The sequence below is a fragment of the Cnephaeus nilssonii genome, assembly GCF_951640355.1.
Source record: "Cnephaeus nilssonii genome assembly, chromosome: 6".
In the NCBI taxonomy this organism is placed as follows: domain Eukaryota; kingdom Metazoa; phylum Chordata; class Mammalia; order Chiroptera; family Vespertilionidae; genus Cnephaeus; species Cnephaeus nilssonii.
The window spans coordinates 73,014,298-73,033,189 of record NC_137077.1 but is presented as its reverse complement, the minus strand read 5'-3'; the positions used below and the strand labels follow the sequence as shown (position 1 = coordinate 73,033,189).

The following is an 18,892-nucleotide window of genomic DNA, read 5'->3' as shown; positions in this document are numbered from 1 at the left end:
TAATTTGCATATCCATAACTAATTGGCTCTTATAAGTTTTTTTGCCACTTTATTTATTGGCCCAGCTCCCAGACTAGTGGCTTTTAACTCAAATCAATTGAATTTGGAGTGGTTTTCTTTGTCATGCTTTCAGCACCAATGTAAGGACAGATAAGGGTGGTTGGTGGTCAGGAACATATAAAGGAACCATTATTGTTTTTATCTTCTCTTTCAGTGGAATTGACTGAAGAAAAAAAAAAAGACAATAGTTTACACATGTGGAAAAGGTAATTTTCAGGAAAGAGGATACTGGGTTAATGAAAAAAATAGAACTTGTTATTTAAGAAAATTCCAGTATATAAGGCAAAGGATGTAATCTACATCACTGACCAAAAAAATTCTAACTTGGCATTTGGCTGACATGGACTTCAGCTAAAATTATGAGGTAGCATTTGAGCCTCTAAAGCAGTGGTTCTCAACCTTTTTAATGCCGCGACATAAAACACAGTAGGAAATGAGGTGAATTGGCATATAGCCCACATGTATACAGTGACACACAGGTTGAGAACCGCTAGCAGGGTTGCCTAAGACCATCGGAAAACACAGGTATTTACATTGCGATTCATTAACAGTAGCAAAATTACAGTTATGAAGTAGCAATGAAAATAATTTTATGGTTGGGGGTCACCACAACATGAGGAACTGTATTAAAGGGTCGCGGCATGAAAAAGGTTGAGAACCACTGCTCTAAAGGGTAGTTGTTTTTCATTTTTATTTCTAAAATAAAATTGACATATAGCATTATGTAAATTTAAGATATAAAATATGATTTGATAGATTTATATGTTGTGATATGATTACCACTGTAGCTTCAGATATCACTATAGGCTCTATAAAGCATAATTTTCAAACTTAAGATGCATAAGAATAAAATGGGGATTTAAAAAACATAATATCTTGGTTCCCACCCCAAGATACTCAGTATAGCTTAGTGTGAGATAGTCCCTGAAATCTTAAATTTTAACATGGACCCTGGGTGACTAATGTAGGTAGAATATCACATCTTGATAAATAATGCCTGAAAGAATGCTCGGTCTCTGCTGATTCATGGTTTCTGCGTGGAATCTAGTGGTTCCCTAAGGTTGTCTGTGTGTTCTTTCTTAGATGCCTCCAAATATTGAAATTGGCTGTATTACCCAAGTTCTATTTCTAGGATAATAGATGCAAGAAAATACAAACCCATGAACAATTTTTAAAAATTGCATCTCATAGAAAGTGGAAAGCGTGTGTGTGTGTGTGTGTGTGTGTGTGTGTGTGTGTGTGTGTGTGGCGGGGGGGGGCGGGGGAGTGGGCAAGGTCAATCTTACTGATGTCGGTCTCAGCGGCCGTCCATACACTGGCAGTCTGACAAATTCAGATAGTGACTCCTTTACTACAGTGAGTCCCCTTTATTCTTTACTCATTATCTTCCTTAAGTAGTTGCTGCCATTTCTGAATTTCATTGCTCTCCTTTTTGGAGACATAGATGGGGGACCTCTCCTACAGCCCTACCCTTTGCTTTCTATAGTACAGTTTCCACAGAGATAAGACAGGACTGGGGATGGCGAAGAAGAAGGCTGATGGTGGGAATTGGGGAGGGAAGTAAAAGGGAGAAAGAGATGATGAGGAAGAACACAACTACATTTTTTCCCAACCAGCCCTGGGCCCATTCCTGAACTGATCGCACCTCATAGCCCCCTTTTTAGCTCCATCATGTTCAGGAGACTGCTGGAATAGACGCATGCAATTTCCATTTCTTTTGTGTGTCTTCTCAGCACCCTTTTACCACCATACTTGACATGATTTTTTTTTTTTTTTTTGTAATTTAGGCAGCAGGGCTACAATGTTGTTACCCCTGTCGATTTGCTGTGGTTCCCAGCAATACAAACACTTAGAGACATCTCAAAAGGACTCCGTGTGAGCTTCAGGGAAAGGGGGAAAGGACTGGTTTAGGAGACTGCATTCTGTTTCATACTGGGTCATGCAAGAAGAAAAGTCTTCCTGAAGCCACAAGTGAAGTCCTTCTGTGATTCTGGGAGTATTTATAGGGGTTGATACATATGGAAATTTCCACACTCATCAAGAAATCCTTAAAGCCTCCATTTCTAGCCTCATTAACACCAAGGATCTCGGTGTTACAGCTCCAAGCAGAGAGGTTCCTCTACTATGTTAGAGCTGGGGGATGCCTATTGTCCCACCTGGAAGGTGGTGGGTGTGGGGAAAGCTGAATGGTGTACTGGAAAGAGTTCTGCATTGGAAATCGGAGGGCCTGGGCTTCAGTCACAGCTATAGCAACTACAAATCAGGTGACTTTGACTGTTAATACTAGGGACAAAAGCAATAGCCAGTATTGAACCCTCCTATGTGCCAACTATGGAGCAAGATGATTTATGTACATTATCTAATGTCTCTAAACTTCAATTTTCTGAGGCTATTACCTTCAGAAACTGCCTCAGAGGTCTCTAATGAGAACTGAATGAAAATACCAAGTTAGAAAAGGATTTCTAAATTGTAAAGAAGGGTTGGAATTTACAGGGATTGCTACATAGGTATATGAGGCAAAATCTTTGTATATTGCATTTTGAATTAACACAATAGACAGGAGATAAACAAGCCCTGTTGAAGAGTAGTAATGAAAATTATTTTTAAACTGTATTCCATTTCTTATTTTTTTTCAGTTTTGTTTGTTGTTTAATTCCATGCCTTCTCTTGATTCACTGTTGGGTCTATGCAAAACATGGTCTACTGTGAGCATTTTGCCTGAATTGATCAGGCAATCCTGATCAAACAAACTGATGAACTTTCCTTTTCCATTTTTGAATCAAGCAATTGGTTAAACTGTCCATTGGTTGCGTTCACATTTTGCATATTTAACCCAAGATTTGATAAAGTTCCTAATAGAAAAAATTAGTGATACTTAATGAGCATTTAGGTGTGACAGACCCAGTGCTTTTATTTATTCATCACAAGGACCTTATAAACAAGATTCTCTTATTACTCCCACTTATAGATAATGCAACTGAGGCTTAGAAAGCTTAAATAACTTGTCCAAAGTCAAGTTGCTAGTAGTGGCAGAGTGGGATTTAAACCTTGGCAAAACATCCAGCTTTGGTTCCAATTAACCAGCCATTTCCAGCAAATGTAATATGGCATTTGAATTACCTGGAATGATCTCATTATATAATTTTGGTCTCATAGGACATACATAGGTCAACTTACTTTGACACAGACCATCCAAGTGCTTAAAGTTAGTTTAATGGTAAGTAGGTTAAACAAATTTGAAATGCAAGACTTGTTTTTTCAGGCCACAGCTCCTTTGTAAATAATTCATTATTCACTCAACAGCTCTGCTCAGTGCTAGCAGTCAGTGAGGGCATCGTGGGAGATATAAATACAGAACACAGTCTAGTGAGAGAGAAGTGTGATGCTTGAAGGGTGTAAACAAACTACCATTGGCATTTGAAAAAGAGAAAGGTTTGTTCTATTGGGATGAATCAGAAAAGGCTTCATGGAGTCCCTCTACCTAAAATGTTTTCTCTCCCAGACACCCTGTGGCTCACTCCCTCATCTCTCTCCAGGCAGCTTTCTCTGACTCCCCCTTTACAGCCACACCCCAACATTCCTTCTCCTGCTTCCTACTTTGCTTTCTCAGTGGCACTTTTCGCCTCTTGGCATACTATGTGTTTTTCTTATTTATTGGCTTCCTATCCATCTCCCCACATTAAAACATAAGCTTCATGAGGGTAGTTTTTTCAGGCTGTTTTGTCCAATGATGCAAATCTACTAGTAGTTTCAGAAATACCTAACACAAGTGAATAAAAAAGCTGTGGTACATTTAAACAATGGAATACTATGCAGCTGTAAAAAAGAAGAATCTCTTATCTGTGCAACAGCATGGATGGACCTAGGGAGTATTATGCTAAGTGAAATAAGCCAGTCAGAGACAAATATCACATGATCTCACTTATACGTGAAATATAATGAACAAAATAAACTGATGAACATAACAGGTCTGGAGGCCTAGATACATGGAACAGACTGACAGATGGCAGAGGACAGAGAGGTGGGGGAACAGGAAGAGATTGACCAAAGAACATATATGCGTATGTGCATAACCCATGGACACAGATAATAATGTGGTAAAGGCCTGGGGTGGGGCTGGGGCTGGTTGGAGGGGGATAGGGGGCTGACTGGGGGATATCTGTAATACAGGCAACAATTTTAAAAAAGAAATACCTAACATAAGGTAGGGACACAGTACACATTTGTTGAATGGATGGAGAAAATAAGACTTAAGCTGAGCCTGAAGAATGGATAGACTTTAGCTAGGTATTGGTGAAAGGAAGAGAATTCCAGGTAAAGAAAATGACTTAAGTAAAGAATGGAGGCAGCTTTGAGGGGTATAATATGAACTGGAAGGCAGACTAGGGGAGTATTAGGCACAGAGGATGATGATATTGTTGGCATGGGTGTTGGAACAGAACCTGTGAGAGAGGATACAAAATACCATGTGATAGGATCTGGCTATTGAACCAAAGGAAAGCTAAAGGTCAAAGGTGTCTAAAGTCATACCGCAGGATACTAGGTAGTGATTTGGTAGTAAATTGTTCTTGTAATTAAAAATATCTCTGAATTTTTTTACATGTAGACACCCCAAATCCTCTTATTATTTTTTAAGGTTCGAATACATCACACTATCATTACGAAGCTTAAATGATCACATCCTTGTCATTGGAAACCACTTCAAGTTGGTTCCCCACTCGTCTTTGATAGCTCCCTTGCTTTCTGGTAGATGGAATGGTCCAGGCTTGTCTTGAACACTTTGTGGGTCACACCTGGAATCTCCCAGTTCTCTAATATGCCCCAGGTTCTTTTCACGAGGAATTATACTTTCAAAGCTTAGCTTGTGCTAGGGATGCTCTTGGCTACTTAGCCTGTTTCTAGGCCTTTTAAGTGGACAGAGCTAGGGAAGGTATGTCTGTATAGACATGGATACATTAAGTACTCTTTACAGGAAACTGCTCATCGCTTTAAATATGCTCAGTTATGCTATTAGGCAATGAAAGCAGTAAGTTATTAAATGAGGTCTTAGTGACATGAAAGAATTAGTGCAGCTTCCTCAGGCGACTTACTTATAAAGAGGCACCAGGAGAATTTCATTAACAAATTAGTGGTGCAGTAAGTAGAAACTCAGCTCTAGCATTTTTTTTTTTAGCTGTTATACTTTAGAACAGCAATTTTCAACCTTTTTCATCTCATGGCACATGTAAACTAATTACTAGTAATTACATTTTTTACCAATCTTACAAAAAATAGGCATAATTTTGATTCATTCACACTGGACAGCTGTTGTTGTGTTGGCTGTTGTCATTTTTTATTTGACAATCTAAAGGAAAAGAGGTCAGTGTCCCTGACTCAGGTATAGCATATTTAAAAGTTCTTGTGTTGAATATCACTGCTTTAGAATATAAAATCACCAGGATGCATTAGGCTGACCTTTTGAAGTTTGCAAAATTTTTATTGGAGAAAGCACTGAATAACCAGTAATGCTAGTTCTAGTGTCACAGCCACAAACAATGACAAGTGTAGTCTATTTATGATGACCTTGTGGCTTATCAAGAACATTTCTCACACTGTAATAATTTACTGGAAAATTAAATATAATTGATTTAATCACACAGAAAATTAAAAAAAGTACATTCAACTGTGGAAATGACAAGTCCTTGACTTGACTTGGCTTTTGAGCAAGAGTATACTACTTTACTCACCATTTTTTAAAAAAAAACGAAGGTTGGGTTTTATAGAACTTTAAATCCCAAAGTCTTTCCCATCTCCAATATAAGCTACAGAAAATAAATGCATTACCATGGGGATTCACCCTCAAACAGACTTTATTTTACACATATTTTGAAATGCAGAAACTTTAATAAAACAGTATCTTTAAAAACTATGATAGGCTATGAAACACACAATAAGTCTCAGATAAAATACTATTTTTCATATAGTGAGTGAATTTTGAACTAAAAAAAGTACCCCCCACCCAACTAAACAAAATTATAGTTGGTCATAGGCATTGCCTTTTATTTTTAAAAATCATATATATGTATATGTATATATATGTATATAGTATTTTTATTTATTTTATTTAATGTCTTCATTTACTTATTTTTTAGAGAGAGAGAGAGAGAGAGAGAGAGAGAGAGAGAGAAGGAAAGGGAGAGAGAGAGAGGAAAGGAGAGGGAGAGAGAGAGAAGAAGGGAGAGGAAGAGAGAGGGGAAGAGAGTGAAACATTGTTGTGAGAGCGGACATCAATTGGCTACCTCCTGCATGCTCCCTATTGGGGATCGAGCCTGCAACCTGGCAACCTTTCAGTGCACAGGATGATACCCAACCAACTGAGCCACACTGGCCAGGGTGGCATTGCCTTTTAGAAGAAAAGCAAACATTTTCAGCTTTCAATGCTATAGAACTGGCAACTGATACTTGTGCTATGAAGCAGGAAAATAGATTTCATCTTCTGTGCCAATTCCAATACTTTGCGAGTGGCTTCCTGGGGTACTGTGTTGGGATGAATTCTGAGATTGCTCCCAGCCTCCGTAAGAAAGAGAACAGTGATCAATTAAGGACTGGAGAGTCACAGCATGTGTGCTATGCACTTGGTAACCATGATGAAACAGCATTTAAAAAAAAATCACAGACTTACCAGATAAGCCACCCACATCCATCTTCTTCAGGTTCTTTGCCTCCAGGATGACAACAGTCAGTTTGCCAGCAGTGGGTACATAGCGAAGGGAGAAGCAGATATCACCCAGTTTCTCTTGCTGTAAAAGCCAATGCACAAGCATAAGTAACTTTCCAGATAAAGATAAATATAGTCTACAAATACATTGTAAATTCCTCAGGAGGAGCATTATGACAATTAGAATTGGAAAATTCTTAGGCTCATCGGCATCTGCCCAGTGGTCTTTCATTCACTAAGGTATCATCATGAGTGATTGCAACCCACTTCAGTTTTTAAACAGCTCATTTATGCTTTAACATTCATTGAACTAGATCCATAATTCAACGGTTCAGGAAATGAGACCAAGATGACTTTGCTAGAGACTCCACTCTGAATGACACTGCCACACTCCCGGCAAACTTCTCAACTTTATTAAATACCTTTGAAAGGAGCCAGGCACTTTCTTTACTAAAATCACCCCTACCTAAATTTTGGTCTCTTTACACCTCAAATAGGATTATGTTTAATACTTTATATTTAGGTTTTTTGATAAAAGACTATTGATTGGAATTTCTGAATTTCTAGTAGCTGAAAAACAACGAAGTAAGTTTTTGCACTTTCATTTTTACTCATTTCAAGTGAGGTCTAACTTTCTTTATCCTAATATGTGTAAAAATCTAAATCCTAATATTGGTAAAAATCTAAGTGGCAGGTTGGAAAACAAATACATAGTAATAAAAAAGAATCCCATAACCCCTCACCTATTTAATTGATACCATATTTTACGCTCAAAGCACATTCACCAATGCTGTACCCAGGCATTTCTGAACAAATGAGTCAGAGTTGAAGATGATGGTATACAAAACTTGTGTTTACTTTTCCAGAAAGAACTGCTATGGGTTCTTCCACCTTAAGTGTCTTACTCTTCGGTATCACTAATTAAGGAGCATGTTGTTAGAACTTGCGCATTCGTATTTACAAGCGTGAGGGAGATAAGGTGGGAGATGCTGGAGGATCTAGATGGCTTTCTGCCACAGGAAATTAGGTATCCAACAAACTAGGGTTTATTTCTTATTGCCACCCCCCCCCCCAAAAAAAAAAAAAAAGTGAATTCTGGTTTCAAATATGGTAATGGTTATCAGATTTCTGAAGATAGACTTTTAACATAAGAGTGAGTTACAGTCTCTCATGTTATACTCTTACTAGAGGCCCAGTGCACAAAATTCGTACATGGGAGGGGGTCCCCTCAGCCCAGCCTGCACCCTCTCCAATTCGGGATCCCTCGAGGGATGTCCGACTGCTGGTCTAGACTGGCGGTCTGACATCCCTCTCACAATCCTGGACTGCTGGCTCCTAATTGTTCACCTGCCTGCCTTTCTGGTTGCCCCTCACTGCCTCTGCGTGCTGACCTGGTTGCCCCTAACTGCCCCCCACTTCTAGCCAGGTTGTTCCCAACTGCCCCTCTCTGCCAGCCTGGTTGCTCCTAACTGCCAGCCTGGTTGCCCCCAACAGCCCTCCCTGCTGTCCTGGTTGCCCCCAACAGCCCCCCCCTGCTGGCCTGGTTGCCCCCAATTGCCCCCCTGCCAGCTTGGTCACCCCTCATGCCCCCCCCCCCCCCCCCCGCCAGCCTGGTCACCCCACGCAGCCTGCTTGTTCAGTCGTTTGGTCATCCCTTGGGCTGGCCCTGTGTGGCTGAGGGGCTGAGGGGACTGGGTGCTGCCATCATGTGGCTATGGATGCTGCCATCTTTGAGGGTGTGACAGTCAATTAGCATAGTCCCTCCTTATTGGCTGTGGGTGCTGCCATGTTTGTGAGGGTGTGACAGTTAATTAGCATATTCCCCTTTATTAGATAAGATTATGACCATATTTAGCTTTATCTACTAGTATAACTTTACAAATACTAAATCAGCCAGAGTCTCCAGTGTGGAAATATCTGCCTACATGTACTAGGTAATTCCTTTATAGGATACTCATTATATCCACCTTTAAGAGAGAAAGGCATAGCTACCTGTTCTATGCTTTATCTACAGGTGAGAAGTAATATATTCAGTTTGTGTAAGTAAGTGTGTGTGAGAAGTGTTGCTCTTTCTGCTTAAGGAGTGTTTGTATTGAAAATATCAACGTGTTTTTTTAATTTAAATACATTTTTATTGACTTCAGAGAGGAAGGAAGAGGGAGAGAAAGATAGAACCATCAATGATGGGAGAGAATCATTGATTGGCTGCCTTCTACACATCCCTTACTGGGGATTGAGCTGGAAATCCGGGCATATGCCCTGACCGGGAATTGAACTGTGACCTCCTGGTTCATGGGTCAATACTCAACCACTGAGCCATACCAGCCGGGCTCAACATATGTGTTTATAGCCCCCATTCTTTCATTCCTTGAGTCCTCATAACATCTTACCTATACATCTCTTAAGTCATTAAGGACTTATTTTTGTCTTATTGTGCACACATCTTAGTTTTCCCACATGATTGTAAATTCCTTGAAGACAAGGTACTTGCTTGAATTATCAGTTCCCACACATTTCCAAAAAAGCAAATGGCAATTTTAGATAATATTCCCTTTTGAGTTATGTAGGTCATAGCTCACTTCCATTAGTGTAGGTAATAGTTACTTCTAATGTGCTAAATTCACCTGAAATGCCACCCCTAGAATTAATTTACACATCAGAAGGACCTAGTGGAATAAATTACTTTTCATAGTTTTTGAAAATACAGAATGAAAGTCAATATCAGAGAAATTAATACAAAGTGTAGACAAATTTATCTGAACTTTATGAGATAAGAGAGATGTAAATGAACAAAATTGCTGTTCAAAAATGCTCATTAGGAGGAGGGTTCTTTTTGCTGGATTCTGTCTTTTTGCCACAAGACCCTCCCTGGGGAACTCAATTTGTTGTAGAACCAGGTTACTGTAGCAGTCCTAATTAGGCATTTTAGACATGACTGTTCTCTTTTAAATGACACCTCTCTTTATGGCCTTAATTTAATTCCATAGTTAATTTATTGGCATCTCAATTGTTTAAAACAAATGTCACAACTTACCTACATCCTACTATCATTTTATTCTATCTTATGATATTTAGGGAATTTTAAAGATTTTACATAATATTTAGTTTTAGAAGAGAGCAGTTATGGAGTTTGAAAAACCACGTCTCAAGTAGGAGAAATATGTGAAGTTTTCTGTAATTTTAAAACTATGGGACAGAGAAAGAAGGAGTAGTTTTTAAAAAAATATATCAAAATGGAAACTTTGGGAGAAAGAAAAATAAGGAAAAGTACTTATTTTAGCAGCCTTTACAGATCTACATATAACTAACTTAGGTACTTAAACATGTAAAACTTCATTTGCTCATAAAATTATCATAATTGGTACACAAAATTAAACATTTTTCTATCAATCAATTGAAGTTACTTTTCAGTGTTTTAAAATCTTATTTCTGGATCTATAAGCCATTTGAAAACCAGTCACCGTTTATTCTGGAATTTGTGTCCTTTTTGGAACCAAGCAGATAAAGAACAACTCATTTTCTAGAAATGGGGGAGGAAAATACCCAACTCATGTGAACCTTTATCTTGTTCATTAAACTTTCTGAGTTATAACTTTCTGAGATATAAATATATGCTGTTCCTAATTCTTTAAAAATCAGCTTTAATAATTTTCTAAAATGAAAAGTTTGAGAATGGGGCCAACTTTCTTCTGTTACATTCTGGTTTTATCCTTGATTAATTGTTTTAGGACATTTAATTAGATGGAGATCCACTCCTGTCCCTAGAGTCTGGTTTTAGCATGTGAAGGTTCCATTGTATCTCTTGTTATCTACACAGAAGAATCAGAATGATCTGATAGTTTATTTGGACATTTTCTCATCAAACTCTTATTTTATAGTTTTCACATGTCAGTTTAGAAGAAAGATAATTGGATAGTAATATATAAAGATATAATATTAAATATTTTATCTATCACTCTAAATTTCTAGAAATCAAACATTTCTAAATTTTATAAATGTTTCCTTTAGCAGGGTTATGGTGATGGAAAACAAAAGTGGTTCTTAAATAATTTATGTAGAAAAAGGATACCCAAATCTGTCTCTCAGATCCTATTGCTCCTTGACAATTCTGTGTGTGTTTTCTCCACAACTGCTCTGTGAAGTAGGTACTGATATGTCCACTTTATAAATGAAAACTTTGAGACTCAGAGGTTACATAAGGTCTATAAGTGTCTCAGTGTGGAGCTGAAGCAAGGTCCTTAGACTCAAATCATGAGTTGTCTTTACCATCAGATTACCATCTGGAAGGACAAACAAATATTCCAACTGACTGCCCATTGGCTACTCCATTCTCACTGACATTTTAGTCCTGTCGTAAAACTAGAAATGAAAACATGCTGGAAGTACAGTTTTTATAAGGTAATTTCAAGCAAGACCCTGTAGAGCTGCAGCCGACAGATGAGTGCTTTTGCTGCTGTGATTATCTCATGAAGGGGGCCTTATTACTATTAGGAATTTCAGCTTTATGTATAATTTATTTTAGTCAATTGCCTTGATCACTAGGTGGAAACTGCCAGTCAGTGTTAGAAAGTTCCAACTGTGAGATTTAGAGAAATTAACCTGCTCTTTTAGAATGGGGAGCTGACAATCAGAAAGTACTTTTGTTCTGAGCTGCTTGATAATTCCATGATTTTTTTTTAAAAGTAGCCACTGAATAGACACAAATTAATGATTGGCTGGACAACTCCAGCAATACCTTGCCTTTTTGAAAACATGGTAGAACAGAGGTCATACGGAATGGCTATATAAAGTTTGATTTAAAATGAATATTTATTTGATGGCTTCTATAATACCAAAGCTCATTTTATATGTAAATAGAGGGGTTCACTTAGTGACCTTTGCAAATGAGGCTAAGTTCACATGTGTGTTGGAAATGCTATACTTTTGAATGAGTTTTTAAAAGACAGCTGAATTGACTTAATGCTGTGACATTTTAAAAAGGCATGTTCTATTTATATTAATCTTAGGATTTTTCTATGTGTTAAGTTAGTGATAGATTCTTTGAGTAGAGGACTTTTCTATGTGGTTGGGAATCTATTTAGAGGTGACAAGTACTAAATGGCAGTCCCATAATCTCTCAAAATGAAAATTCAGACTATGTGTATCCTCCATTTATAAAAAATACTAAGATGTTATTTATTTATAAGAAGGACAATGTCAGGTTTTTTTCTAAATAACAAAGTGGGTGGCTTTAAATATGTCCTTTGTGTGGTAGTATCTTTCAAATTCATCTTATTCCCACAACTACTTTTCATAGCCCTGAAGTATCTGCCAAATCGGTATTTACATCTAATTGTCCAGATGGTCACAGTGTGAAATGCTGCTGTGGATGTACTGAGGCTAAAAAGATTGAATCTGGCCCAGCGTACAAATGTACTGTAAATTGTTCAGGTGAATGAGACAGTGTGTTATACCTTTGAATACTTATTTTTACTATATAACCCATTAACTTTGTATTCACTCAATTATTCGTTCATTTCTTATTAAACAACTGTTATGTTCCACCATGGATTCTTTCAGGTTCTAGACTCCAATATGCCTGGATGAATAAGATGACTTTAAGATTTTCAGAATATAGTGTAGAGACAGACTTAGGTAGATAATAACAACATAATGTAATAACTGCACCGTATAGGCAGCACAAACGCTATGGGAGCCAAGAGGAGAAGGTTGAAACTTTGCAGAGTCTGGACTTTAATAGGAGATTTATAGCCCTTATTGATCCAGCCACCTCAAATGCAGGTTCTTTGTAAAACGAATGAACCTGCCATGCAAATGTAGCTTTAAGACAAGTCTCTAGCTAGCTCTCCTCTTTTAGCCAGAACTACTAGCATGTAAGAGGGGTTAGTGTCATGACATTGGTCCTGAAAGAGCCAATACTTGAGCCGAGATGTAAAGATTCAGCAGGAAGAATCAATGTGAGCCCGTTGAAGAAGAGAGCAAGAATGTTCTAGGCAAAGAAATGCATATGCAAAGTCCCTAAGGGCTTAAACCAAGTTAGTCTTCTATCAGCATAACATTCATGCAGTTAAATATAAATTTCTGTTTATGATTTAGATCTTCAAAATTTCTTCATGATATTTTTAACTTCTATTTTGATTAAAAGTTACACTTTGAGTCCTTTTAGAAATAATAACTAACATCAGAAAAGTGGATATTCTGAAATGATCAAAATAAGAATGATAAAATAGAAAATCAAAATGCCTATTAAAAAGTAATAGTTAAGTGCAGAACAGAGTGGTGGGAAGAGCGCTGGAATGAGACATGAGCATTAACTCACTATGTCTTCATTAAGCAGATATTTATTGGGCATTTCCTGTGTGCCAGGTACTGTTCTAGACACTGGGATACAATAAAGCATGCAAAAATCAATGAACAAAATAAACATAGTAGACTATAAGGCAAAGTGAAGTAGTTAGAAGAGTGCTTGGCATTTAAAATGTACTATATGAGTGTTTGCTATTATAACAAAAATCCTATATGAACCACCCTCTTCTCTAGATAGTTCAGGTTCTTTTGCTCCTTTTTACAGCCAAAGTTCTTGAATGAACTGGCTACAATCATTGTCCCTATAACATATGTTCCACTGATTTCTCTTTCCATCGTTTTATTGAAATGGTTCCTGTTAAAGTTTCAAATGACACACATATTAGTAAGCCAAATATTTTTTTGGTCTCATTGACTGAACTCTCAACAGAATTTGTTGACTTTTTTTTTTTTTGATTCTTTAATCCAATGCCTTCTTGATTTATTTGTCTATGGCCACTCTTTTTTTTTTTTTTTTAATTGGGGTGCCAGAAAAGAGAGAGAGCAAGATATTGAAAACCTATTTGAAGAAATAATGACAGAAAATTTCCCCTACCTGGGAAAGAAATATACTTATAAGTCTAAAAGCACAGAGAGTCCCAAACAAGAGGAACCCAAAGAGGACCACACCAAGACACATCATCATTAAAATGCCAAGAGCTAAAGACAAAGAAAGAATTTTAAAAGCAGCAAGAGAAAAGCAGTTAGTTACCTACAAGGGAGTGCCTATACAACTGTCAGCTGATTTCTCAACAGAAACTATGCAGGCCAGAAGGGAGTGTCAGAAAATATTCAAAGTGATGAATAGTAAGGACCTACAACCAAGATTACTCTACCCAGCAAAACTATCATTTAAAACTGAAGGTTAGACAAAGAGCTTCACAGACAAAAAAAAAAGCTAGAGGAGTTCATCACCACCATACCAGCATTGAAGGTATTCTTTAAGAAGAAGAATAAGAAGGAAAAGATCAAATATATAAATAATAAAATGGCAATAAATACATATCTATCAACAATTAAATCTAAAAATCAAAATAAATAAGAAATCTTATGGACAGAATAAACTGGTTAATAAAACGGAACCAGAGGACTGGAAATGATGATTCTCAGAGGGAAGGGGGTGAGGTGGAAGAATTTAAACAAAGATCTTCTATGCATATATGCATTTCCTATGGACATAGATAATTGGGTATCAAAGGCCTGGGGCAGGGCAGGAACTGGGAGTAGGGGGAATGTGTGTGTGTGGTGGGGGAGAGGGACATCTGTAATACTATCAACAAAAAATATTTTAAAAATAATAATAAATAAAGAATAATAATAATAAAAAAAGAGATTGAGAATAACAATCAGCCTGCAGGTAGAAGCAATCACCCCACCCTGTTGGAAAACCTCTGGCCCCACCCTGTGGTCAATAGCCTGAGGATAATAAAGAATGAATACAATCAGACTGCAGGCAGAGGCAGGTCTTGAGACTTTGAGTCTTTGAGTGATCTAATTTGGTTCCCCCGGCCACTCATTCTTGATGTCCTTTCTCAAGGCTTAGTCCTAGCGCATTTCTTTTTTCATAAATTGGTATTACCCCAGTCTATGGCTTGAATTACAATCTTCTTAGAAGGGATTTCCAAATTTGTATCTTCAGTTTAGATCTTTTATCTGTGCTACAGACTTATACATCTAACCATCTGCTTGTCATTTTCACATTAGAATATTTCACACACATATTAGGCTCAAATGCCAAAAGCTGGATTTATTATCTTTCTCAAAAACTTGGTTCATTCTATTTCAGTGATTGGTACCAGCATTCAACCAGCACTCAAGCTGGAAAACTGGGAATTATCATTGACCTTTGACTTCTTTAGAGCTCTGATTTAATCTATTAGAAATTTCTCAAATGGGTCTACTTGTTTCCACCCCTATCCAATAAATCTCTAATATTCCAATATTAGAATATTTATCACCATAATTCAATAATCTGTCACCTGGATTATTCCAATAGTCTGTTAGTTGGTCTCCTTAAGTTTACTCTTGAAATAAAGTGGGCAGTCACCTTTTAGGTAACTAATCTACTTATAATCCTCAAATAGGTCTCCTGTCTCTCTTGGGATAAAGACCTGCATCTTTACATCAGTTACAATATTCCTCAGGGTTTGGTTCCAGGTTACTCCGCAGCCTCATCTGAAACCACTTGTCCCCTGTGTGCTCTAGCCACATCAGTTTTCTTCATATCATTAAATATGTCATGTTAACTATACTCATATTTAATACCTCACCTCAAAGACCATTTATTTTGAGGAGCCATACCTGAATCACCAGACTAAATAAGGTCCTTCTTGGATATTCTTTTGTAGCTCCCTGTTATCTTCTTTTGAACTATTAATTATAGGAATAATGTATTATAATCACATAGAATAATTATAATAATGTACAGAAGGCATGTATTTATTTTTGTGATCATTGGATTGTATCTCACTTCTATGAATCTGATCATCTGTATATAGTACCCTTTATCCGTATGCATAGTACCTGGCACAAAGGAAATGATTAGTACACTTTTAGCCAAAGAATGAATGCTCAACTCTGGCAGAGACTACTAGAAAAGTGATGTGCACCACTTCTAGACTTAATCCTCTCAAACTCCTACCTATGATCTTTTCTCTCTCTAATGACTGAGATAATGACCTTAGTGTGACCTTGGAAGAGCAGAGGTTCAATCAGCCAGGATTTCTGAATGGTTCCTGAAGAAAAGTAGAGTCCTACCTACCAATGTGGAACTACCTTGTACTATCGTGTGAGCAAGAAATACATTTCTTTTACTGACCCATCACAATTAGGCCTATTTTTAAAAATGATTTTTAGAGAGAGAGGAAGGGAGAAGGTTAGAGAGATAGAAACGTCAATGAGTGAGAAACATCAATTGGCTGCCTCCTGCATGCCCCTTATTGAGAACTGAGCTTGCTACCCGGACATGTGCCCTGATTGGGAATTGAACCATGACCTCTGGGTTCATGGGTCATCACTAAACCATTGAGCCACACCGGCAGGGCAATTGGGTCTATTTGACATTATTAACACAAATAAGAGAATAAGTTATAAATGGTGTTTTTAAAAGTATGATTAGTGATCCATTGCATTTTGTATGGTTGTAGAAAATAAGCAATGCTTAGTCGAATACTTCACTAATTCAGTTTACCAAACCCTTATTTTGTTTTCAATATGCCAGTCCTGGTGCAAGGTACTGGGAACAAAGGATTAAAACTTGTTCTTTCTCTTAAGAACCTTATTCTGTGCTGGAAATAATAGGCATAAAAACAGAAGTTCAAAATAAAATGGTAAGTGCCATTATAGCGAGATGTATTATGAAGGACCACTATAGAAAAGGTAGAGAAACTTGTTGTGGTTAATTTCATATATGTACATTTTGAGTGGAGAGTAGGGGAATGTGAAAAGAATGTGAACTGGGAAGTGAGTCCCAGAAAGGTCTTTGTCAAGATTCCTCATGATATAGTGTACCCTGGTGCCTGAAATCCCACCATGAATTCCTTTTTGCAAAAGCTCTAGATCTCTAGGTGGTCTTTACAATGATATGAAATAGTGTTTTGCCCCCTAGTGGACAACATGGCAATCCATCATGGTATTCAATTTTAGTTTGACAGGTGTTGGGAGTTAGGAAAGATTTATCCAAATGAGTGGAGATGGACGAAAAAGGGGAAGATATTGGGTATGCCCCCATAGCTTGGGATGCTGCTTCAGTTAATAGAGGGCCTAAGTGGGACCCCAGGAAATGACCAACTTTATGAGGACATGTGAAGAGGAAGGGAAATACTGGAGAACAGCTTGTGGAAGATTTCCCAAGACAAGATTCAACCAAGTTGCTTTGTTCCTTTAACATTTTCCCTCTGTTAACTACATGTCCTTGATTTATCTGGGTCAGATCCAATTTTAAATATTCTATTTTCTTGTCCTCATGTGACTTGGAGGCTCCGAGATAAAGTGTCCTTTTCCTAATAGTTATGTGGATTATAGGAAACCAGTGTCATCTTCTTTTAAAAGGTGAATACCAAATAAGTCTGAAATATGGGCAACATACATTTCTATGTGGATTTGACCTATACAGTTATACAAGAAACATTGTAAAGAAATATTATGCCAGATGTGGGCCATTGATCTTGGAGCATTCGTGATAAATAATGTCAAGCAATCCTTAGACATGTCATCTCTAGTGCCAAAGACATGCATTTGAATGATTTATTCAGAGGTTTACTGATAGAGCAGAATTAAAATTTTTCTATCATACTCAGTGACTGCAAAGAGTTTATCTCCTGACCTGTCACTCTGGAGCTACATTTACTGGTGCATCCCAGCTTGAGGGGAAACTATGGGAGAGTAGGGTCTTGACAGAGAAAGCTCAGAAGCCAGGATGCTGTCCTTGACAGAGAACACTTTTTCCCTTTTAGTTCTGGGATGATGGTGGTTAACAGGGAATCCAGAAGGAATGGCAGTGCCACATAACTAGGACCTGTCATTGGCCCAGGAAGATTTTCCTTCTCCTCAGGGAGGGTTGGGTAAAGAGGAGAGGACGAATGAATGCTCAGCAGATCTGAGTCCTGCCAGTATCCAGCTCATGGGGGGTGCTCTAAGAAAGTTCTTCCTGCACCATTAACTGGATAAATAATAACTGCTTTATATTTAGATGAGGGTTACATGAGATCCACCTGTGAGCCAAGGGGAGCTCAAAATCATGGAGAGAAAAACCAAAAGAAGGCAATAAAGGAAGTATGATGGCCCTAGCCAATTTGGATCAGTGGATAGAGCATCAGCCCTTGAATTGAAGGGTCCCAGATTTGATTCTGGTCAAGGGCACCTACCTCGGTTGCAAGCTCCCATCCCTGGTCAGGTACGTATGGGAGGCAACCAATTGATCTCTCAGATTGATGTTTCTCTCTTTCTCTCTGTCTCTCCCCCTCCCTTCCATTCTCTCTAAAAAATCAATGGAAAAATATCCTCAGGTTAACAAAAAGAAAACATAATAAAAAGAAAAAGTATGGTATAGGCTTGATCAAGTTACATGGAAGCTAGTAAGGAGAGAAAAGCTACTGAAAAACAAGGTTAGAGAGGTCAGAGGAGCCAAACTCAGCTTCGCTATTTCTGGCTTCAGTTGGCCATGGGGTCTGTCCATTGCAAATAGGAGCCTTTAAAAAACAGAGAAGATAGAAAAAAACCTGAAAAATTGGAGTTGGGGCTGGGAAAGTGAGGCAGTGGAAAACAAAGGAAAAAAAAATAGAGAGGAGAAAAAAAATAGAGTAAAGGAAAAGCCAGTTTGTCTATTTTATCTTCCATTAGAAAGAGAGCAGAAGGAAGAGAGAAGACAAGGAAATCAAACAACCTGGAATGGGGAGGAGAGCAGCGGGAGGATTTTGAAAGAGGGTTTTATGTGAATTCACTTCATAAGGAATGAGAGCTGTTGCCTGGCGAGGGACCATGTAGGACCCTAATTATTAGTTCAATTGGGAAGAACCCAGGAGACATATTTGCAGTAATTCAAATCTACAGACATGAAGAGTTTGATGAACCTCAGATGACAGGGAAAGTGGATATAGTTTGTAGACTGTATCAGAAGGAAAAGCACCAGGCACTGTGATGATTTCCCCAAGCTAAAGCTCAAGGCTGTTAGTTCTCTTCAGGATTGAAACAGGGGAAATAGGTCATATGGAAATTTCATTGAAAAAATACTATAATATGTTGAAGTTCCATTAACAGCAGCAGAGACATTTGGCATTAGGGCAGGGAAAC

The 18,892-nt window shown here is 37.9% G+C and overlaps 1 protein-coding gene across 1 annotated transcript in view; it reads right to left on the bottom strand.

The window, feature by feature from the left end:
* SYT1 (synaptotagmin 1) overlaps nt 1–18,892 on the bottom strand; it is a 356,025-nt gene that overhangs the window by 81,832 nt on the left and 255,301 nt on the right. The window contains exon 7 of the mRNA XM_079775962.1: nt 6,722–6,839. Within this exon, the coding sequence (XP_079632088.1) occupies nt 6,722–6,839 (118 nt within the window). The remainder of the gene's footprint in view (nt 1–6,721; nt 6,840–18,892) is intronic.